General features: G+C 40.1%; 1 protein-coding gene across 1 annotated transcript in view; it reads right to left on the bottom strand.

The window, feature by feature from the left end:
- Positions 1 to 25,011, bottom strand: part of STK39 (serine threonine kinase 39) — a 300,851-nt gene that overhangs the window by 168,056 nt on the left and 107,784 nt on the right. The window contains exons 12-14 of the mRNA XM_011960610.1: positions 23,117 to 23,250; positions 14,784 to 14,832; positions 14,619 to 14,684 (exon numbers count right to left, since the gene is read on the bottom strand). Coding sequence (XP_011816000.1) covers positions 14,619 to 14,684; positions 14,784 to 14,832; positions 23,117 to 23,250 — 249 coding nt within the window. The remainder of the gene's footprint in view (positions 1 to 14,618; positions 14,685 to 14,783; positions 14,833 to 23,116; positions 23,251 to 25,011) is intronic.

Raw genomic sequence — 25,011 nt, forward strand, 5'->3', positions numbered from 1 at the left:
ACATTTATGTAATAATGCAAGTACAGTGCTGTTCATCCCAGCGTGGTTAACAATTTTAGAATTGGCAACAATTCAGTATTTATCAAGAAAAAAACTGATTCTTAATTATAGTCATTCTTACAGAATTTCATGCAGCCATTGAAAGTGATTATGCTAATCTGTTTGTTGACACAAAAAGATGTCCAAAGATATTATATCTTACGTGAAATCACAGGTAGATTGCAGGACAATAAATACGGCATGATTCCAATTTTGCTTTCTGGAGAAATGACTCTTTGAGCTGAAACTGAGGTCTGCTCAGGATGAGAAGAGCTGACACTTCTAGGGGGAAAAGCAGTGTGGACAAGGGCTATGGGCAAGAGGACAACAGAGAACTGAGGGTGGAGAATGCAAGACAAAGCTGAAGAGTCAGGCAGGGACTAGACCATGCCAAGCACTGGAACCCCGCTTAAAGATTTTCGTTTTCACCCAAGAAGTATGAGAAGCCACTGAACAGTCTCCATGTCACAGACAAGGCACTGGGGAGCTCAGCTGCCATTCAAGGTTACCCCATGAGTGGGTGGTAGGTAGAGCCAGGGCTAGCTGGAGTCTGTCTCAAGAGCCAAAGCTTGGTCTTAACCTTCAAGCATAGATTTTATGGTCCCAGCTTCCTGACCAAGAGCTACTCCTGAGCCTTTCTCTCCCTCATCTGCCTCTTACAGCTTTCCACAAAGTCACAGAGAGAGCCCACCCCTCACCCAAAACAACTTCAACTGGCCTTTTCAATCTGGGTTAAATTAAAGGCTACTGTTTGCATTTCCTAGTTCTATGATTGCTGTGAAAGTTGTACAAGGGTGCCTTTATTTTGTATACGTCTATATGTGAAGAAAAAATTAAAAGTCATTAGACACTCGGTATCTGAATGTGTCCGAAGTAATTTAATGGAAAGCTTAGAAAATCCTGTATCAAAGTGCAACCTTATTCGAGTCCCTTGAATTTTAATTTGTTTTAAAACTACTGGATTTCAAAGTAAAAAAAAAAAAAATTATTAAAAACAAGATATTTGTGGCCTTTTAAAATAGAGCCCTGAATCTTAGTTAAGTCAATCAAGTTAGATTAGCGTAAAACAAGCGGACTCCCGACCCCCAACAATGATGTCTCACACATATGTACCACACCGCCTGCTGGCCTCTCCACATTCCCTGTGATTGAATGACCACAACCTCAGAGGCCAGGGCAGAGGGGCAAACACTTGCCTTCCTCCCACAGATGACAGGCCCCTTCCTTTCGCCATGATGCATAAAAGTTCCATTACTTTCCATTTCCTTCACCTTCCCTACTCCAAAACATCTTACTCATTTTAAAGACTTACGGGATCATGACATAAAAAGTTTAAGTTATCTCTCCTAAGCGAGGAGATAAGTAACAGGTAATCCAAAAGTGGAGTGTACTAAAATGTAATTTAAAGCTAGTTTTGGAATATCTTCTAATTAAATGCAGCCTCATTTAACAGGAAAACGTATGTGCATCCTGGCTCAGAGAAGAAAATGAAAACAGACAATATATGCTAAGTGGTAGGGACTACATTTTTGTTGTCAAATAATGCAAAGTGCATAATTCACAATTATTACATAATAAAATCTAACCATTCTATTCTGTGGTCATGTGGCAAAGGTGAATCAAGTTAATGGCTCACCCAAGACCCTCAATGAGTTGGTGCTAACAAAGTTGATTTTAAATTTAGGGTTGGCTAAACCCAGAGTCCTAGACTTCAAATACAAGAGTACAGCACCAGCTGAAAAATATCTTAACTATTCTTCTTTAAAACTAAAAGTACATTTCCTCTACCTCCCCTCGCACTCTCACACCAGCTCCCATGAAGGCGATCTTCATCACCATCTTGCTTGCTAAACTGCAATTTGAAAAATAGTTACTAATTGACCAGAATACTATGTTGGGTACTGAGAACTCAGAGAGTAAAAGGACACCATTCATGCTCCACAATAATTGATAGTAGGCTACAGAAGGCAAAAGTATCAGAAAGTATGCTATAAATGATACCAAGTACAACTACAAAATTAAGCTCAAGGTAAGGAGTAGTACAGAGAACAGACTGATGAACCTCCTGGGGTGCGGAGACGGTAGTATCAGAAAGCTTCACAGAAAAGGTGCTAGGCTGGTAGAGATACAAGTATAGGGAGAGGCCTTCAAAACAGAAGGACTGTACATGCCCCTTCATGGGGCATGTGGGGATTTCAGGATTGTACTGGCAGAAAAGTACAATGACTGAACACACCTAATTTTGTAAAGGTGTGTCGAAGGCCGAGGTGGCCCATGGCTGAGAGAAGCCTGGAGACACAGATCATGGGACCTTGGAGTGATCCCTTACCTCCAAGTGGTGTGGACCTCATCTTATAAGTGGTGGGAAGTAGTATCTTATCCTATTAATGACAGGAAGCCATTGAGTTTTCAATCAGGGAGAAAAGACAGTACAACCATAGCAGAGTTTTGACAAGATCAAAAGGGCATTTGCTGACAACATTTTATACTAGTTTTTCTGCAACTCTAGGCAAATTCTTTTCCTTTCGGAAGAAAAGGAAATAAACAGTAAGCTAGGATTAGAGGGAGCTGAGAGGCTGAATAAAGGCCACCTACCGTAGGGGCAGTCAGCACCTAGTAGGTTACCAGGATGCTCGGGGAGCACTGCATGGACAGGTGGAGGAGGAGGAGGCAGTCGGGAGCTTCTCTTAGCACGTAATATGCCATTTCAGTTCCAGAAAAGCTAGCTCACGCACACAAGCTTTTGGGAAAAGTTAGCAAATTTCCCAAAGGCAAAAAGGAAGCACATAATATGTCTGAAGACTATGCAGACCGACCTCACAAATCTAACTGGACGTGATTTCCAGTAACAATTAGTTTTCCACAAACTAAAATTTGTAGAAACAGTATCTGTTACAATAATTTCAGAGTATGTGTCATTATTTCTAAATATCCAAAACTGGACCTGCAAGTCTCTAAAAGCTTACACAGCTCACTGTCTTTTAAGATCCATCTAAAAGTAAAGACATTCTCCCTAAATGGGAATCGGCAAATTACAATTTCCAGAGTGGATCCTCTCAGCTCCCAGTCAAAGGCAACCAGAAAGGGGTCACTTTCCCAGAACACAGGCTTTTAAAAAACAAAACAACAACAAAAAACACCTCAATTCACCAAATGCATTGAAAGTAATTCTGTATGATGCTTTTCCCCCTTGCTCCTTCCTCTACCCTCACCTCTGCCTAATTCACCTCCAGCAAAAATATCAGTCAAGCCACAGACAGAGAGCAAAAGGAAGAAATCTGCGGCTCAAGGCTTTTTACAGACTAGTAAGCGATTCCTGTCCAGATTCTTCATCAATGAACTGTTCTAATAGCACCCCCTAGTGACCAAAAGCACTTTTCTGACCAAAGGAACTCTCAGTTCTCAAATGACTAAAAAGCAATGCATTTAAAATAAAAAAGCAGTGAAAACATCAAAAAGCTCACACTCCGCGAACGCCTGTCCCTGTAACAGCCCCAGTGAAATCAGTAACTTTAACCTCTCTAGCCTACTGTTCTCTCAGCTCTAAAATAGGAAAAATAACATCCTCAACCACCCTTGTCCTCCTCCCTGTGAGCATGTGAGTTCCTCAATGAGATTTATTCCCAAGGCACATGGTAGGTTTTAAGCAAGAGGATGGAGAAGGAAATACAAAGTTGGGAGAGGACAAGCACTCAGGCCTATGTGCATCACCAGGAGTATTTTATTATCAAACCCATAATATGCATGGGAACTGTAGGAGTTGGTCCACTTCTCCTTCATTGTTATTATTGTACATGTTGACTCTTTTTTTTTTGAGACGGAGTCTCGCTCTGCCACCCAGGCTGGAGTGCAGTGGCCGGATCTCAGCTCACTGCAAGCTCCGCCTCCCGGGTTCACGCCATTCTCCCGCCTCAGCCTCCCGAGTAGCTGGGACTACAGGCGCCCGCCGCCACGCCCGGCTAGTTTTTTGTGTTTCTTTTAGTAGAGACGGGGTTTCACTGTGTTAGCCAGGATGGTCTCGATCTCCTGACCTCGTGATCCGCCCGTCTCGGCCTCCCAAAGTGCTGGGATTACAGGCTTTTGCCACCGCGCCCGGCCATGTTGACTCTTCTTTACCCGTATTTACCAAGCTCTAAGGAGAACTGCAGAAACCAAAGAATTTTCTAAAAATAGCTTGAGACCACAAAATACTGGAGGCTCTCCAAACCCATCTTCAAAACTGAGATATTTGTTTCTGACATGAATTACGTAAAATGCAAATGTCAGATTGCTTTGATTTGCTAATAGAAAATGTAACTTAAAAACAATGACAGTGAAAAGTCGTTAAATCTCCTTCAATCTCCTGCCTAGTAAAATAACAACCCAACTGACTAAGGTGTCTCGTGTTCATGGCTCAACAGGGACGTAACACCCACCCCTTTGATCCCTCAACTCCAAGTCTGAGACCTTCGGCAAAAGCCAAAACTTGTGCTGTTAGCGTTACACAATGGCACAGACTTAAAACCCATTGCTGCCCTCTACTGGGGAAACTTTGGAACAAAACTAACATCAATCCATCAAGCATTTGAAATCACCCTCTTCTCCGCTTTAACGATAATGCATAACTTTCGATATTTTGTAAGTTAATTATAAGATTCCAGGAGGGGAAAAAAGCAATTCTGTAGAAACTCAGAGTAATTTTCCCTCTTTATCGACTAAAAGAAGAAAGCAAATGCTAGAAAACTGGGATACTGGCTTCAGACTCTGTGAGGACATGATGATGCAGTTGTGGTTAAGGCTCAACCTTAGGCTTTCATTTTCGGGCTTGTACACAGAAGCATGGCAAACCAGGAGATATTTATGGTTCTTCTCAATCTTAAAATCCTGTAACCCTTTAGGGATAGCTTAACTCACTTTTAATAGTTTGTTTTTCCTTTTCTGCTGATATTTCAAAATATTTATAGCTTTTTAAAAATCATTCTTAATAGTCTAATGTATCTTATCCTCTGGCCTATCCTATTTAACATATCTTATACTCAGGACTTTCCTGACTGTTGTATGGCTGCAATAATTGAGATCAATGTGAAGTAAGCATCTAGCCGGATGCATAAAGGTGCACAATAAATACTGTTTTACTCTCTTCCCCCTTCGCATGTCCCCCATCCACCAGCTTCATGACCTTTCCCATAGCTGTAGCACAGATGCTAGGCCCACATACCAAAGCACTTATTCTCTATTACTCTTTGAATTTTGCATGTCTTGCGACGTTTGTGCGTTCTTCACAGAAAGGTGAGTTTCATGGTGTGTGCTATGTCCTTGTATCACGTGCACCTGAGTGCCCACTGCTGGTAGCAGCGGTTGTAATGGAAGCAGCTGTTCTAGCAGCAGCAGAAATGGGTACAGCAGCAGTGGTGCCCACAGCTGTGGCAACAATTATAAATGTTACAAAAACAATACTGACTATAATAACTATAGTAATAAAAGCAATATATGTGATTATAAAAAATTTTGCTATAACCTGTGCCATTTATTATTTTGCCCCAACCACTATTATATTATGTATTACCTAATTTAGTACTCCCAAACATAGCTATTATTACCTTTGCCACTTTATGAGTGAAAAGCTGAACTTCTGACACTATCTAACAACTGTCAATGCTAACCAAACTCTCACTAGCCATCTCTCTCTCCAACAGAATTTCCAAAGCCTTTTTGTCACCTCCTTCCCTCTACACTTGCTAGAATCCTGGCAAACTTCCCAGATTCCTGCAACGATGCCTGCAGCATCTCCTAGTGCCTGTGAATAGCAAAGACATCCTCCTCGTACTAATGGTGGCCGACTCACTCTGAGAATGACAAATGCGCTCCCATTTTCCTGCATATGCCATTTAACTTTGCCTACCCTCTCCACCTACATTTCCTTCCTGTCCTCTCCCTTCTCTTCTTCTTCATTCTGAGGTATGATTTGGTGGAAAGAGCACAGGTTGAGCATAAGAACTGGAGTTCACTCCTGCTTACTGGCCATGTGACTTTGGGCAGGTCCTTTTTCACCTCTCACACTTCCATCTGTAAAGTGTGACAGTAACTCCTGCTCTGTCTTCAAGAACAATTGTTTGGAACAAATATGGAAGCCTATATGAAAGTGATCTGTCGGGAGGCTGAGGCAGGAGAATGGCGTAAACCCGGGAGGCGGAGCTTGCAGTGAGCTGAGATCCGGCCACTGCACTCCAGCCCGGGCGACAGAGCGAGACTCCGTCTCAAAAAAAAAAAAAAGAAAGTGATCTGAAAGCTGTGAAAGAATATTGGCTGTGTTTCTATTTAATTCTTACTACACTTAGGCTCTTCACACACACACACCCCTTCTCAGGGCAGGGAGGATTTGCTGTAGTGAAAGAAAGCTCTGGTTCTCACCCATTGCCAGCACCTTGATGGATCAGAAAAGAAAACATGGAGATAGGTGAATAGGCAATGGCAATGAACTAACTACTGTAATTCTTTTCCTTCTTTCTGTAGGCATCCATAGGCTTTTCCTCCATTTCATCCAAAGCAACGGCAATGCAGAAACAACCTTCAATACTCATCTGCACCCCACCCCACCTACAGGACACTCTCTTCACTCCTGATTTCACTACATACTTCTAAAATGTCCAGTCTTCTGTAGCCACAATAATCATTCTCCTTATTTACATGACAATCACCCTGCCACTGTTGACTGAGCACCCACTACGTATCAAACACAGCCCCAGACATCCTGCACAGACCATCTCTCACCCTCACGGCAACACAATGTAAGGATTGTCAGCTCTGCCTTATAGGTTAGGCTCAGAGAGATTAGGCAGCTCACGCAAAAAAAGATATAGATATAGCTCTTGCTACCTCCAGACCAGGCATAGAGACTGGGGCAGCAGGTGCACCTCCACTTCCTGCCTATATCTGCTAGCAAAGTGGTCTGTATTGTTTTGGTTTTTGTAAAATTTTTATTTTAGTTTCAGGGGCACAGTGCAGGTTTGTTATACAGGTAAATTACACATTGTGGGAGTTTGGTGTACAGATTATTTCATCACCCAGATAATAAGTGTGGTGCCCAGTAAGTTGTTTTTCGATTCTCACCCTCCTGCTATCCTCCACCCTTAAGTAGGCCCTCATGTCTATCGTTCCCTTCTTTGTGTCCATATTTACTCAGTGCTTAGTTCCTACTTACAAGTGAGAACATGTGGCATTTGGGTTTTCTGTTCCTGTGTTAGTTTGCCTAGGATAATGGTCTCCAACTGCATCCATGTTGCTGCAAAGGACATGATCTTGTTCTTTTTTATGGCTGTGTAGTATTCCACAGTGTATATGTACCACATTTTCTTTATCCAGTCTACTGTCATTTAGGGTTTGATTTTGTTTGAGATAGGGTCTTGCTCTGTTGCCCAGGCTGGAGTACAGTGGTGTGATCATGGCTTACTGCAATTTCAACTTCCCGGGCTCAATCAATCCTCCCACCTCAGCCTCCTGTGTAACTGGGACCACAGGTACACACCACCATGCCCAGCTAAATATTTTTTTTTGTAGACACAGAATTGTGCTATGTTGCACAGGCTGGTGTTAAACTCCTGGGCTCTAGCAATCCTCCCATCATGGCCTCCCTAAGTGCTGGGATTACAAGTGTGAGCCACCACACCCAGCCAACAAGGTGTTTTCATACACAAGATTTCTATCATTCTATCTATTAATAAAATTCCTCATTAATAGCCTATGAATGTACAGCCATAATGACATAAAGCATAAATGTTTCCTTGAAAAAAGATTAATGATTCAATACAGTAAATATATTCACTTTATCTTTTAATGTTTAATGTAATCAAAGAATGTAAATAAATCCATCCTATTAAGAAATAATACTTGTGTTTACAATAAAGAAACTGGCAGGTCCTACCTTATGCATATGATCAAAGTGAATATCACCAGTAAAAGAATAAATCAATACCATGTGCCTCTTAATACGATACACGGAGAAGAACCCAATATCACTTCTGAGGTATGTCTATCAGAGTGCATAAACTGAATCTGATCATTCAGAAATATCACACAGACCCAAACTGAGGGACATTCTATAAAATAACTGGCCTATACTCTTCAAAAGAGTCCCAGTTGGGAAAAGAAACACTGTTTTAGATTAAAAGACACTACAGGAGATGTAACAACTCAGTAATTCTGAACTGAATCCTGGACCAGATAAATGACATGAATGGGAAAATTGGCAAATGTAGCAAAATTCAAATAAGATCTAAAAAATAATAGTATTACATCAATGTTCTTTTTTCTAATGTTGAAAACTGTACTGTTCTTAGGTAAGAGAGTGTCCCTGATTTTAGGAAATACACAGTGAAGTATATTTAGAGGTAAAGGGCATTCTGTCTGCAACCTACTGTGGAATGTTTCAAAATAAAGAATAAGAGAAAACATATATGAAAATTCTTGGCACAATTTTTCTAACTTTTTTGTAAGTCCAAATTTATTTCATAATAAAAAGTAAAAACAGGCCAGGCACCAATGGCTCATGCCTATAATCCCAGCACTTTTAGAGGCCCAGATCAAGGGGGCACTTAAGGTCAGGAGTTCAAGACCAGCCTGGCCAACATGGTGAAACCTCGTCTCTTCTAAAACAACAAAAATTAGCCGGGCATGGTGGTGGGCACCTGTAATCCCAGCCATGCAGGAAGCTGAGGCAGGAGAATTGCTTGAACCTGGGAGGCGGAGGTTGCAGTGAGCCGAGATCACGCCATTGCACTTCATCCAGCCTGGGCAAAAGAGCGAGACCCTATCTCAAAAAAAAAAAAAAAAGGTAAAAACAAACAGGACAAGTTCTCAGTACTTGTAAGTATTAAATAAATGTGAATTGAAATATTCCTACCCACTGATACCTAAGCAAATCGGTGAATCCAATAGGGCCAAGGGCCTTGGGTCCTTGGCATGAAACCCATCTTATAGCCTGATATCAGAAATTCTGGGACCTGCAAACAACATCCCAGTCTTTCCACTTCACAGTGGTTCCACCCAGAGACAGCAGTGATGTGATCCCCTTTACCTCCTTCTGATAATGACTAAACTTTGTACTGTTTAGTTAATTGCTTACTTAATTTCATGATTAAGAAAGTACAAGCAATAATCTTCCAGTAAATCTACTACCAGTGAAAACACAGGCAACCATAAGAAGGGAAAGAACTGCCTATTACATTTTTCCTCCTCATTCCCTCCTATGGCCAGTATGTTTTTTGGCTGAGCAGTAAGCATTCAGACATTTGCATACAAGCCCCTTGCCCTCTGTCCTGCCATATGTGGGTTTTATTTTTTATTTATTTATTTTTGAGACGGAGTCTCAATCTGTCACCCAGGCTGGAGTGCAGTGGCACGATCCTGGCTCTCTGCAACCTCTGCCTCCCGGGTTCAGGTGATTCTCCTGCTCAGCCTCCCGAGTAGCTGGGATTACAGACAAGTGTCACCACGCCTGGCTAATTTTGTATTTTTAGCAAATAAAGGGTTTCACCGTGTTGGCCAGGCTGGTCTTGAACTCCTGACCTCAAGGGATCCTTCCACCTCGGCCTCCCAAAGTGCTGGGATTATAGGTGTGAGCCACTGTGTCCAACCCATATGTTGGTTTTAGAAAGCCAAAGAAAGCACATGAATATGAGTGTGTGTGGTGCCTCAAGTATGTTATCACTGACGTAAAACTTAGACATCAGCCAACTCTGAGGGTTAAATGTTCCTGCAGAAGATGCACACAGATTATGAGACCATCATTCTCAGCAAACTGACACAGGAACAAAAAACCAAACACCGCATGTTCTCATTCATGAGCGGGAGCTGAACAATGAGAACACCTGGACACAGGGAGAGGAACATCACATACTGGGGTCTCTAGGGGGATGGGGAACTAGGGAAGGGATAGCATTAGGAGAAATACCTAATGCAGATGATGAGTTGATGGGTGCAGTAAACCACCATGGCACTATGTGACAAACCTGCACATTCTGCACATGTATCCCAGAACTTAAAGTATAATAATAAAAAAAAAGAGTTCATGTGAAACATGGGTAAAAATAGCAAGATACTGGTTTTATTTTTGTTTTTTTTTTTTAATTATACTTTAAGTTCTAGGGTACATGTGCATAACATGCAGGTTTGTTACTGTCTTTAATACAAAGAAAAGGATATAATAATAACTGATTTTGATTTTAAAAAAAAAGAAGATGCACACAGCCCTAAATATCTACATTCAATTTTAACCAAGCCACTGACTCCCTTCCTCACCTAGTGAACTCAGCACAGTAAAAGATGGAACACTACATGGTTAAGCTTTCAAACCCCAAAATATGGCTGGAGACAGGTCCCTCAGAAAGTCACAGGAGAGGCAGTGATGGCTACGACGCCTTTTATTCTCATGCACGAAGATACTAAAAAGTTAAAAAAAAAAGTTATACAGCTGCACTTAGCTCTATTCTCACGGGTCATTATTAGCATGTTCTCATTTAGAATATATAGAGTGTCTTGAGGTCCAGGAACATCCAATCTTATATTACCCTCTACCACACGCCTGGAGTCAGACAGAATTGCTGTTTCACAAACAGAAAAATTAGAGCCAAAGAAAATCAAGATGATCCCTAAATAACAATGTCAGCAAAAGAACCCAGAATGGACCAAATATTCTGCCTGTAGGAAGAAAATAAATATCCTCAGTTTCTACAATTACCACACACACCAAAAAAATTGTTTTGCATAATAAATTACCAAAGAAGCCACATCGAACTTTTTCCATTTTCTATTTTTTCATAATTTAGGGGAGTCAATCCGGATGAAGACAAGATCACCTACCCTCATGGAATTATGTGGATTGCAACAAAAACATCACATTTTGGCCAAACATGAATATGATGGGCCTATGCTTCTCTCCTGCTAAAGGACAGCACTGGTGGGCTCCATGGGACTTTCTACGAACAGCCAGCCACAATATCAGCCCCTCTTCTCCTTTAAATATGAAAATTGTTCATATTAAAGAAAAATGCACCCTGAAAATTATCTCTTAATGTTGGTGACCAGAAGAGAGGAGAAGAGAATGCTGCTTATGACAGCAAATTTCTCATCAACATGGTTGCCTCCGTGCCCAAGAGCCCTGCCCACAGGACCAGGTGTCATTTAAACACTCAATGGACTGTCTGTTTCTCTTCGAAAAACAGCAAACTGATAAGACAAAAATCAACGGATCAACATCAACGAGTAGCCTCTGAGGAGCAATCTATACCACAGACACCAGAGCAAGATCCACTGGGAGGCGCCATAGTGAACAGGAGAATGGCTGAGATCTCAATCAAGACAGTCTAAGAACAAATAAACTAACAACTCCCCTGAATCAATTTTTAAACAAAAGTTACTTAAACACTGGAACAACCTAAGACAAGCAGAGAATCCTACAATAAAGATTTTCATTTCAGTGCACAGGGTGATTAAAATAACATTTACTTTCTACCAGCCATGTCTGCACGAAGTTTTCCGTAAGGACGATCATGGTTGTTTACCAGAATCACAAGCCAGAGCGGGGGATGCGGGGAGACTGCCCACTACTAAAAGGAATCCTAGGAACACATGTATGCCAAGCATTCTGGGGGTTCAAATGAGTGGAAAACAGTTTCAAAGGGCTTTTCCTTGGCACGTGATCATTCGGTCAGTAAACATTTGTGGGCACTTACTATGAATGAGAAATGCACCATGATCTATGCTGTCCTGGGCAGTGTATGCCAAAGAACCCACAGGTGAGGGGTGGAGTGTAGCTGATAACCCAATTGCTCATTAAAATTAGAATTATTATGGGAAAACAGCCAATATTATGGAACTAGAGAGCCAGGATAACATCAAAACAGGCCACTCTCTTTTCTCTAGGATGCTTACAGAACTAATTTGCATCCTCCCTTTACTCCTGTGTGACATTGAGCTGTGCGGCCACCTTGCATTTGAAGGGACGGATGATGGAACAAGACCTAAGGTTCATCTAAAAGCAAAGAGTAAGTAAACAGCAGAAGACATGGTTGAAAAATCACATCTCATAGAACTCTAGTTGCTTATTGTTTAAGATAGATGCAAACTGGGGTTCAGAACGCACAGCACACTAATACGTAGTAAGTTTTTTTTGTTGTTTTTTGTGGTTGTTCTGAGACAGAGTCTTGCTCTGTCACCAGGCTGGAGTGCAAAGGCGCAATCTCGGCTCACTGCAAGCTCCGACTCCCTGGTTCAATGATTCTCCTGCCTCAGCCTCCAAAGTAGCTGGGACTACAGGCGCCCGCCACCTCACCCAGCTAATTTTTGTATTTTTAGTAGAGATAGGGTTTCACCATGTTAGCTGGGATGGTCTCGATCTCCCGACCTCGTGATCCGCCTGCCTCAGCCTCCTAAAGTGCTAGGATTACAGGCGGGAGCCACCATGACTGGCGAAGTAAGTTTTTTTGTTTTTGTTTTTGTTTTTTAAAAAAAAGAAAGAAATGAAGGTTACAACCTGAACAGATTCTTCATTTTTTCAAATTTCAAAAACCTCCAAAGGAAAGTATGGGTTACACAGTGGGAACCACAGATGGTTCGGTTTGGCTGCAGGTTACAATGTAAGACTGGAAGTTGAAATAGTGCCATAAATTTAAGGCTAAGGATCTTGGTCTTTGTTAGACAGGAACTATTTTTTAAATTTCTATTTTTTCATTTATTTGCTCTTCTGGTTGTTTTTGTTTAATTTTGGAAACCACTTTTGAGCAATTAAGTGATGTGACCAGAAAGTTAATCTTGTAGAAATGCCTAAGAAAGAACAGAAAGGAGGAATGGAGGGAGAACAGTTAGAAATTTATTTCAATTGTCCAGTTAAAAATAGTGGAGAAAAAGGTTTCAACCAAAATTGCAGCGGGAATCGTAGAGAAGATGTGGAGAATGGTTAGATGGGGAAGACAGGGTAGGGGAGGAGGGCTCACATATAGTCCCAGGGTTCTGAGGCTGGGGGGCTTGGAAAGAAATACGGAGCACAGGAAGGTTAGGCTTGGGAGGGAAGGTGGGCCCTCTGGAGTCACTGTGATAGGGAGGCTGGCAGGCCACTCACCAAGGAGCTGGAGTGTGAGGCCAAAGCTGCAGAGAGAAAGCGGCCTGGAAAACACCTCTCAGGGACCAGCTAACAGGATAGGATCACATGACACTTCCAGCAAAAGAAGTGTGGACCCAAAACTAAGAAAAAGTCCTTTGAGGACAGGTACTATATAAGGTAATGGCTTTCAAACAGCGTTTTCAACTCTGGCTGACATTTTAAATACTTGATCAAAAGACCCCATGCTAGACTCCAACACTCCTGGGAATCTCCCCAGGCATCTCCTCCAGTCTTCTGATAGGAGTCCTCAAACTCCGGTGGCCTCAAACGAAAGCTTTAGGTTTTCTGTGCTTCCCCTTCAGATATTCCACTCTGATGGACCATCTGCTCAGTGCTCCCTGTCCCCTCAGAGACCAACTGGGCTCATATCTCCAAAGTCAACACATCAGTCCTCCCCAACCACAGTCCAGAAACCAGCCCACCCCACAGAATTCTTCTGGTCCAGGAGAGAAGCTCAGATACCTTCAGAGAGTGGGACATTTCTTAAAATCCACTTGAAAATCCGTTTAAAACAATTCTAAAGCATCAGGTAATGCATTTTCTACAGAATATTTTAGAAAAGGCAATATCTGGAATTTAACATTCAGTTATGTATACCTTGGTAAGATGAGATTAAAATCCCTAAAGCACATTTCTTTCCCATTTTTATTTACAGCACAGACAACACAGATTCACGTCAGCTTTCTCTGTAACTGTAAATGGGGGGAAAGAACCTCCTTTTTAAAATATGTTACTATATACATATGTTTAATTATAAATATCTAATATAATTTAAAAACCAAAGTAAACCAAACCAAAGGTTAAATTGTATTAGGTTTCAACCACGATGAAATCTGTAATTACAAATAAGTCAGTCTCTGGAAAAATACATAAATAAATAAATACGTACGTACATACATACATACATACATACATGCCATTTTAAAAATCTCAAACCTAGAATGGAAAATTTTTCAGCTAATCATTACCATAATTTAGTTAACATAAGGTAAACTAAAAAAGGGACCATAGATCTTTTATGAGGAAAGAATGCTATCTCACAGCTATTCAAACCATGAAAAGTTGTGCTTTTTATCTTCATCGTTACAAACTGTATCTAACAAGTGATCATGCCTCTTCTGTAAAACCCAAAGGAAAGATGTTCAAGGATATTTTACCTCTCCAGTATTTAAACCTCATCACATCCCCTCCTTTCTGACCTTCTTAAAGCAAAGCTGATAAAGGGAAAAATGAAATCATTTGAGATTTAAATTGTTCCACACCCAAATGTATAACAACTAGCTGAGATAACGAAAAGGCAAATGCAGTTATCTGAGTAATCACTAATGAGATAGCCTCTGAATGGCATATCCTGCATATGTGGAAATGTTTTTCCAATTTTTCTATGGGTTTCATTTCCCTGGGAACTGGTTCCCACAGGGTCATGAAGGCTAATGGCACTTACCTTTTTGGCTCTTTGGGCTATGTCTGGTGTTCTTGTAAGCAGCTTCTCAATCAGGTACTCTCTGTTCTGCAAAACAAATATTCCCAACAGTTTAACACCAAATACGATACATATAAATTCACAGTGATTTCAAAATAGCTTTACTTGGGTTTTTAAGCATGTTACCTTGGCCTTCTGGAAGAATTTGCATTTTAAAAGTTCTGCTGCTGTGGGCCTGAAAGATCAATAATAAATTAGAGTTGAAACAATGACCACTTAATAAATGCACTGCCTTGATGAAACAACTTAACCTTAAGAGTATTTCTGGAAGACCAATTTCAGGAATAGCAAAACTCGGAATCAAATTAATCACAGGCTGGCACCAAATTAAATTGTGCCAATTTTCTAGTTCTCTACTGCCAAACAGATAAACTTCTGTATGTAAAGTGCTTGGGGCATAATCAATTTTCCATCCTTCATCCTTACACTTAACTAAGTGAATTCAGTGTTTCTAAAAGGTGGCAGACTGACACATCTGTGAGGTAAATTTCTATATTTATTAAAAAACCATACAAGCTACAATATGACCCTGTCAAAGAAAGCATACTCTACTGTGCTCCATGCTTCCCCAAGAGCAGCCGGTACTGCAAGCGGTTTACACATCGTGTCCACGCTCTGTTTGCCTGCTCAATAAACCTGTCTCAAGTGCATATGGACTGCTGTTTGCCAGGTGAAGGTAAATGTGATCGTCGTGATTAATAAAATGCAAATTCATTTAGAAGCATTACTAGATGGTGTGATTATTTCCTCATGGTGTCATTCAACTTGCTTCTCTAGCCCGTATTTCCTGTAAACTCTAAGTTAGGTCTGAAGGCTTGAGGAGATTTAATTAAGCATTTGGGGGAAGAATACTTCACAGATGATGGCACACACTTCTTACAGCAGCACCTCAGAGGCAGGTCCTGTTAGGTCACTCCACTGTTAGTGATGCTAAATTTAACCATCAGTCCCCCCAGGCACCAAATCTCTCCACTGCAAAGGTCATGTTTTCCCCCACTGCAATTAGCAAGTGTTCTGTTGGGTAATACTTTGACATTTTATGAAGATCCTGTTCCTGAAAACCTTTCTGCTAATTGTGTTCATATCTTTGCCTTCAATAATTATTTCATAGGAAGTAGCAGAATACTGAGTTCCTACTTCTATCTTCCTTGTTTACTGACTGACATTCTTACACAAAGAATACTTTCCTTCATCAATAGTTCCTTCTAAAAACGCAGCCATGAGAAAGAATCAAATAACTAGAGGGTAGGGTGCTGAGCAAGACGACTGGTCTGATCTCTTTCAGGGAGATTGAAGGAATTGTTCTAGACTCAACAGACTTTACAAAACATTAAAACCGAACGCAACACACAGCCCTGGACTGGATCCTGGGCTTGAGAAAGAAGCTGCAGAAGCTACAAAGGACATTTGGGAATAATTAGAGATGTGTGAATATGCTAAATATTAGATAATTTTAGGAACGTACTCTTCATTTTCTTAGGTGTGGAAAAGTACTGTGGTCAGGTAGGAACATGTCCTTGTTTATAAGAAATCCAAGCTAAAGTATTAAGTCTCTTACTTTCAGAATTCAGCAAATAAAACATAAATATCACAATTATAGAAAATGTTAATAATTGTTTAATCTAGGTGACGGTATAGAAGTAAACAATGCACTACTTTTTCATCTTTTCCATATTTTTTAAGTGTTTCATAATAAGATAATGGGAGAGAGAGGAGGAGGGATGCATTATTGAGTATCATTAGGTATTATCTTAGGCAACAATTACCAAACGCACAAATAATATTGTAGCAGGGGGTGGGGTGGGGCCAGTTTAAAAGGAATCCTCATGCTTGTAACAACTGGAAACTGCTGCTTTGAAATCAGGAAGTTCCACTAAAATATTCCCAGGGATCAAACCCAAGCATAGAAAGAATTAGAAAACGTCATCAAGTGCATCAGTACACAAACTGTGTAAGTCTACAGGGGCCCCAGAAACTATTTCTGTGCAAAGAAATTTTCTGTTTAAATCATTACTGCTTTTTTCCTCGTATTTCAAGTGCAGCACTGGTTGCAGGTAGGTATCTGAGAAAGAACCCTGGATCTCCATATCTACCAGCTAATTGCTTTGAGTAACTAAGGGTCTAAACAACAGGTAGGCCATGAATCTGCACCTGTTAAACAGGCCTTAGAACTAAACACTATAGCATAACTCTTTCACATGATTCAACTTTGGTTGTTATTTTAATGTATACTTTTCCTGATCACCAGCAGATGTTTTTGCCTCTAGCTACTCCAAATTCATCCTTTCATTCTCTCAGTAAATATTTACTAAGCACCCACAGTTTGTCAGGCATTATGCTAGGTGGTAGGCATACTACAGTGAAGATGGCAGACATAAATAATACCTCCAACAAGTCACAATCTAGCAGGTAAGAGCAGAGTGTGCTGCTCGACAGCAAGAGGGGCAGCAGCACATTCAAATACCTTGGAGGAAGGAGAAGGGCTCCTGAGGGAACATGTAGTAGAACCACTTTACAGTGGACTCCGAAATGGACCAAAATATCATGTTTGGGAACCTCACAACATGAAACAACATTTTTAAAACTAAGAAGCATACAAAATAACTTGGATGTAATTTTTTAAATGTGAAAAGAACCCTATGAAAATCACAATGATGAAAAAAACTCAAGGCCGCTGTTCTGTTCGAAGCCCTCATCATCTCTGGCTAATATAGTTAAACAAAACAGCCCCCCGCCAGCTAGTGGCTCACTACTTCTCCCTTGCTACTTCCAACCCATCATCCATCATTCCCATTGCTTCCCAAAGTAGCATCTTAAAAAAAAAATCTGATCCTCTTTTACCTACCCTGATGCATTTCAGTGGCCTGAGACAGAAGCAAGTCTTCTAGGCCCTGACTCCTCCATCCTCATCTCCCCACACCCCCAAGAGATACCACCTTTCAACTGCAACGATGTTCTCACTCATCTCTTGCTCTTTTGTGACAACGCACACATTGCTTTTCTTGCTTCCAAATTTTTCATAACCAACTGGCACACCCTCGCTCATCAGTCAAGAGCCAATTTAAATGTCATCTTCAAAGATACCTCTCCTAGCTCCTGCAAGCAGAAGGCACTGCTCCCTAACTGGCACTCATGCTCCATGCTACCCACATTCCCATCATGTATTTATCTGTTCCTATGTTTCCCCGCTTCACTCCACTAGGATACGAGTCCTTCCAAGGCAGGGACCTCATAGGATTCCTTTGTATGTTTCCAATACCTAGCACAGAACAGAAACTGCTAAAGCTCAATTTGATACTATAATCAAATATGAAGGAAAGTGATGCTGCTACACATTTGGACACAGCACTACAACTCCTGGAGCTAGATTCAGTTAGCACCAAAATCTAAGCATCTGTTCAATACAGTGGGGAACCGGAGAAAGACTTAATAAAAATGAGACTTGGGCTAGCAAAAACAGAGGACAGAGGAAATGCCAACGTAAGGAAGCAAAGTGCCTCCCTGTCTCCTCTGCACCATACCCCCACCAAAAATCCTCCTTCCCACACACAAAGGGTCAATGTAGGATGATGTAGAGAGAAAGCTGGGAAGTACCAAGGATACCTTGAGATACAGGGCTGGGAAAATACTTCGCCTTCTCCAGCAAGGTCATTGCCATGGTAACCAACAATGTAAAAGGGAAAAGCATGCCGCAAAGGAAACTCCTTTCTCTGCACTCCACTCCACTCTCAGCCTTCATCAGTAAGTACAAAAACACAATCAGGTAACAAAACAGAATTGGTTTAAACAACCTGCCTTCTTTTTTTATAGGCTTGTTAAGTAATAGGTAATTCCAACTTTACACAGAGAATGATCAGAGGTTTCTCTTTGCTCAAATCAGCTTAAGTGTTTATCGCTTTGGGATAAACTGGAAGAAATTAAGAAAATGACAGAGGGGCCAGGCACGGTGGCTCACACCTGTAATCCCAGCACTTTGGGAGGCCGGATCACTTGAGGTCAGGAGTTCAAAACCATCCTGGCCAACATGGTGAAACCCCATCTCAATTAAAAATACAAAAATAAGCCAGGTGTGATGGCGGGTGCATGTAATCCCAGATACTCAGGAGGCTGAGACAGGAGAATCAATAGAACCCAGGAGACAAGAGGTTGCAGTGAGCCCAGATCATCACACCATTCCATTCCAGCATGGGTGACAAAGCAAGACTCTGTCGCAAAAAAAAAAAAAAAAAAAAGAAAGAAAGAAAATGACAGAGGGAAGACAGTGATAGAAAGTGTGAGAAAAGCAGAGGTGCCTGCTGCCCATTTGACTTCAGGGTTTTTTGTTTTTTATTTTCCTCATTTATCTATTTTTATTTTATGCCATAGTGACTACTAATGCCTGGCTAATGTGGAACCACCAGCGCCACCTACCTTTTAGCTGAATACTACAGGAGAAAATTCTGCAAGCACAGTCACATCTTACATAGCCACTAGCAAATATCAAACAATTCAGCACAATGTAAGTACCAACAGTTTCATGAGAAATGCTAAAATGTTACCAGTAACCAAAATAACGGTCCAGCCTTTGAATGATGATTCAATTTTAAATCCTTAAAAACAATGCAGCAGTATGCAAGTAACAACATTCTCAGAAGAAAATCTCTTGAAGTATTCAGCTAATACATATGGATGAACCAAAGTCCACTGAGACTTAAAATAATTTTCAAAAGACTCTAGATGAATATGATATAGTTTAAATAGTTCTAACAATTTGCATTAATAAGTTCCAACAGCCCTTTGACCTCAAGCAGAGCTGCTTTCCTCCCCACACCACTCCCCACAAAAGAAATATTCAAGTCATATTCCTTTCTTAAGGATTTATCAATGCAACATCATCCCCCTTGTTGCTAAAAAAAAAAAAAAAGTTGGTTCTTTTTACAGTTGCTAGCCACACAAAGCCTGTAGTCTACAAGATTAAGGTTCTTTTATTTTTAAGAAACAGCAAGATGTTCTGGTATGCAAATATAAGCAACTCTCTGTCTACGCCGATGTAGAACACAGACTCAGACAAACCAAAGGGCTGCAACACCCCAGCTCTCTTTTATGAGGAAAGTCCCATGAGCTCTCAAGGTTGACAAAAAAAACACAGCCTACTCTCAGCAGCCTGAGAGTTGATGCATATGAGTGAATCTGTACTGGTCACTGTTTTCTCACAATATTTTTTCACTCACTGCTCGTAAGGTACTCGGCAATACCAGGGCTTTGGCACAAGCAAACTGCTTTCAGATTACAGGTAGATGATCTACATTTAGGCAACAGAAATAATAAAAACTGGCAAAAATTTTGCATTCACTCTTCAACCTACTCAAATCTGATTTCTGTTTATTAAACACTCTTCAATGGGTCCAAATCACCCCCAAATTGCAAGCTCCCAATCATCTCTAGTTGTTCAAGAAATGGTACTGAGCATATAATACAGACCAGACAATGGATATAAAGATAAGCAGCATAAGTTCTCCTAAAAAACTTACAAACTTTTGAGGAATTGGGGTGTGTAAATCAATAAGAGTACACAGTGTAGTAAGTGCTACAAAAGATATATTTTCGATATACTGTAATTATTGCATAAAAGTTTCAACAACTCCACTTGGTCAGGAAATAAAAGGCAAATAATGAATGGCAATCTTAACCTCATGAGTACTTAGAGACTCCCTGGGCATGGCGCTATGTGTTTGAAGTGTATTCTCTCTTCCCATCCTCAGAGCGATCCTATGAAGTGGGTATTTTAAGGCTCATTGCACAGACAAGAAAGCTAAGTCATACGGATCTTGATAAAGTAGAGCGAGGAATCCCACCCACAGGTACCTAACTTTAGGAAGATGCGGCATCTGAATCAAGCATAAAAAGAGGGATAGAAAGGGGACAGAGGAAGGGCAAGAACTCTTGAATGACAAAAGCAAAGGTAGAAAATATTCCTGGTTTCTTTTATTATTGTGCAAGAATTCAAGGTTTACTTATCAAATTAGTCATGGATTCACATGTTGAAATTGCAACCTATCTAAAAAGTAATTCAACAATGTTGCTTTTTTCCATTCTTACAGGTAATAGATTTTGCCCGCCACCCCACCGCCAAACTCAACCTATGTGTCTTTTCATTGTAAGAAAGAGATACCTGGGAAGGTGATGTGCCACTAACAGTCTACAGCTGTTTGGTAAGAACAATTGCACAATAGTGAGAACTGATTAAGTTACAGAGAAAATATCTAAAAGAAGACCTTAAACGATTAATGCTTTGTACATCAACAGTGTTTTTAAGAGAGTAGTCTCTGAATGAAAGATTTGAAGATTTTGAACATATGGTATACGACTCTCCTCTAAAGGATATATATATATTTTTTTTTTTGGTGGAGTAGAAGGAACCTGATATTTAAACTCATATAATGAATAAAATCCAGAAAGACTTTCAAGATTATTAAGAAATAAAAATCGGCTGAGTGCGGTGGCTCACGCCTGTAATCCCAGAACATGGGGAGGCCGAAGCAGGCAAATCACGAGGTCAGGAGATGGAGACCATCTTGGCCAATATGGTGAAACCCTGTCTCTACTAAAATACAAAAAAATTAGCCAGGCGTGGAGGCGTGGAGGCATGTGCCTGTAGTCCTAGCTACTTGGGAGGGTGAGGCAGGGGAATCACTTGAACCCAGGAGACGGAGGTTGCAGTGAGCCAAGATCACGTCACTGCACTCTATCCTGGTGACAGAGCAAGACTCCGTCTCAAAAAAAAAAGAAAAAAGAAAAAAAGAAAAGAAATAAAAACGTTTTGTTAAATATAATGTATGTCAATCTAATTTGTTTTGACCAAATCACATACAAATCTCCTAAAGAAATATACTATTATATCATTAAGTACACTAACAATTCTACCCTGAAGAACAATTTTCTTAAAAAGCGGGAATTGTGTGACATTACAAATCACAACCACTAGGTGGAATCTCAATTACTGTCATTCAAGAATCAGGAAGACCGTCAGTAATAATCCAGTACTAACTGGAAAGACAAGAACTTCTCTTGCTGGGCTATGAAGGATCAAATTCTGTTTTCTTGAAGATGTCAAAAAATTTTACTGAAGATGACACCAAATTCAACGGGAAAATAAGCAAATGTTGGAAAACAAAATTAGAGTCTAAGAGCATTTCACCCAAATGGAGGTTGAATAAATAATCTCAATGAAAGATCAAAAAATTTTGGAAGAAAAACAAGTCGAGATGTTTACGTAGAAATAGTACATAGGTATGACAAAATAATCATCCCTTTTACAATAAATAATTCAAGATGGCTAATAGCAGTCTTCATTCCTGGCAGCATGAGAAAAGTGACTGATATGGAAAAAATTCAAGGCAAATTCAGTAAATGTAAAGGAATGAAGTGAGCAGCTACAAAGAATGGGTACAATTATGGAAACTATGTTTAATCTAGAGAAGGCTTGCCTACTCAAACAGTAAGTTACTGTGTAAAGGCTTAACAAGTTTCATAAAAATTTAAGATCAAAATAAAGGAATCACTTCTAAAAGAAGAGTCCTTCCCTGAAAAAGAAGTTTCAGAAGAGAGGTCAGTTATCACATTTTAAAATATAAGGAACAAATTGGATCCTCAGGTAGATTAGGATAGACAGGAACTTCTCAGAGGCCTCTCGTGGTCTGTGCTAGGATAACGCAACACACAACCACGTACCCACAAAGGGACCTTACCTAGGCAAGGCCGTTCACATAATTAACAATCTCCTCTAGGTGACAAAGAACAGAGGGCTCCGTGATCACTAACCAGGATATTTCAAAGTCACAGAAATTAAGAAGGAAGCAAGGAAATCAGAAAGCAGACACACTACAGTGCAGGGCAATAACCCAAGAATAAATAGGAAACACTAATGTTAATTTAAAGCCATTTGCTTCTGTTTACATGATTCATCTTTTTAGGGTAAAAAAAAATCTCCTCCATCTTCTTTACTGATAATCTTTTAAACAGCACCAACAACTTGTTCTGCAACTAACAGGAAGCTCATGTAAAATTCAATAGCTCTGCCTAGTTTAGACTGGAGCTAGCAGGATATTCAAATCCTGAGAGGTCAGCTCAACCTACACAGTGCAGAATATTAGCTCAGCTTCTGAATGCAGCACTGCCAGTTTCTTTTGATTTCTCTTTTACTTCATTTCCTTTGATGACAGAGCCCACACCTAACAAGCACAGTGAATCTTATTAACGCCACAATTCTTCCTCTGCCTCTCCTTCATTCTTCACCCACTTCTTTCCCTCTTGGACCCACACTGTCTTCCACTAACAAGTTGGAAATCTGGGGACCAGAGCAGGGTTTCCCAGACAAGAAATACCTTTCCGGTGTCCTCATAAAGCCTTTCCCCATCTACAAACAAAGCTTTGTCATGGCTCAAACCAGGTCATTAACTCATCCACTAAGTTTCACTTACCTTTTGGAAGGATCTTTCTGAAGACAGAGTGAAAGTAATTTTCTAAAGGACTTGCCGTACTTTTTCATCATTTCTTTATCCTCTACCCCTGTTTCCAAAGTGGGTGGATCATTTTGCAAAGTCAACATTAACACCTGCAGCAGAAACACACATGAAGACAGAATCTCAGAATCTCAGTATAGCAATTGTTACAATCTAGTTTTGAATTTTTCATAGAAGTGTAAAAAACCATCCTTGATTAGATACAAAGTGCTTTCCCATGATTTTAACTTTGCAGTAACTGTGTATTGAAAGCATTCATTGCCACTGCAAACCTGTTCATGCCCCCTTTAACCTTTTTGTTATTCCATTGACAGAATTTACAAAATTTGCTCTATGTACTAAGAATGATTCCAGACAGAGCTTTCTGGGAACTGGCTCATGTATCGCCTCAAGGAGCACGTAGCTCCAGCACAGGCTGGTTGGGAAAGCGGGTGGGGGAGAGAGAGGGCCAGAGAGGCATGACTGTTCATGTGTACAGGTCATTCATAAGTAAGGAACTGCCTGTACTCAAGGCTTCTGTAACACATTACTGGCCCTAAAAATAAAACCACAACATCCCAGGAGGTAACATGATTTCCTTTAAAAAAAGAAAGAGAGAAAACATACAGAAAATTGCTAAAAGACTTGGCAAAACTGAGAGCAAGACACTGAAGGATAGCCAGAATATAACTGAGTGGCTAAAAACTGTCATCAAATCCAAAGTCCTTGCTGCTTTTGGAGGGGGACAAAACAAAATAAAATACAACTTTAAATCAAAAAGGTAAAAATTCCACTCTTTCATACTAACTTCAAAATTATTTGCTTTAAAAAAAAAACATGGAAGGTGTAGAAAACTACTAGCCTGTACGATGAATAAACCTCATTAATGCATAATTCATCCTTAATTTATGCAAATGCTATACATGTCAAGCCTCTTTTCAAACACTTTCAGATGTGTGAATAGCTGAAGCGTGAAAGTGACAGCTTATTGTTTGTGGAGGATAAAAGCCCACAGGAGAAAGTAGGGGACTGGGAACTCTGAAGAAAAGTCCTAGAGGACTTCAGGCTGGGAGTGCGACTTTGAATTCAGGTGGGAAACACTAAGAAGAGGCGAAAGAAAGAAAATGAAGAAAGAAAAACTGAATGAAGGAAAAAATCCTTCAGCGTTACTTCAGTGCTTTTTCTCCAAAAGGTCACTTCAATTGTTTATACTTCAATTTTAAATTTTCTGCTAGCAAAATCCGGTATATGTATCCACACACACATATACACTAAAATCCTAACTATGTTAAGTATATATATATATATATATATAAAACAATAAAATGAATTACACTAAAACCTTAGTAGAGATTGTCTGTGGTTGATGAGATTACAGATGATTGTTTTTCTTCTTTAGTCTGACTTGCACATCCAAACTTCCTACAATATGAGTATATTACTTCTTTTAATCAGTAAAACTCACTTTTTATTCTTGGGTTTTTAAAATAAATCCTCCCAAAGTTTTCCAATAACCATGAAACAATCATAGACCATACTCTATGTAAAACAGCATTATAATTTCACTAAACTATTTCAGCCTCAAAACAAAATCCAGTTGGGTAAATTAGCCCTGATACCACTATCTCAGAACTAAAAACAATAATGAGGTATAAGCCAGTTAAAAGAACAGCAGAAACATGAAAATAGCATCCTAAAAACACTGTGGCTCTCTTACATCAGATGAGTTGCCAACATTACACTATGAGAGCAGGGGTAAAAATGTTGTAGTCCACTTAAAAAGCAAAAAAAAAAAAAAAAAAAAAAAAAAAAGCCCTGAAAATCTGGGAAATCCATTTGCAGAGATGACATCACCATAATCTATTTTGAGATTT

This window comes from Colobus angolensis, unplaced genomic scaffold (genome assembly GCF_000951035.1).
Source record: "Colobus angolensis palliatus isolate OR3802 unplaced genomic scaffold, Cang.pa_1.0 Scaffold517, whole genome shotgun sequence".
NCBI classification, from domain to species: domain Eukaryota; kingdom Metazoa; phylum Chordata; class Mammalia; order Primates; family Cercopithecidae; genus Colobus; species Colobus angolensis.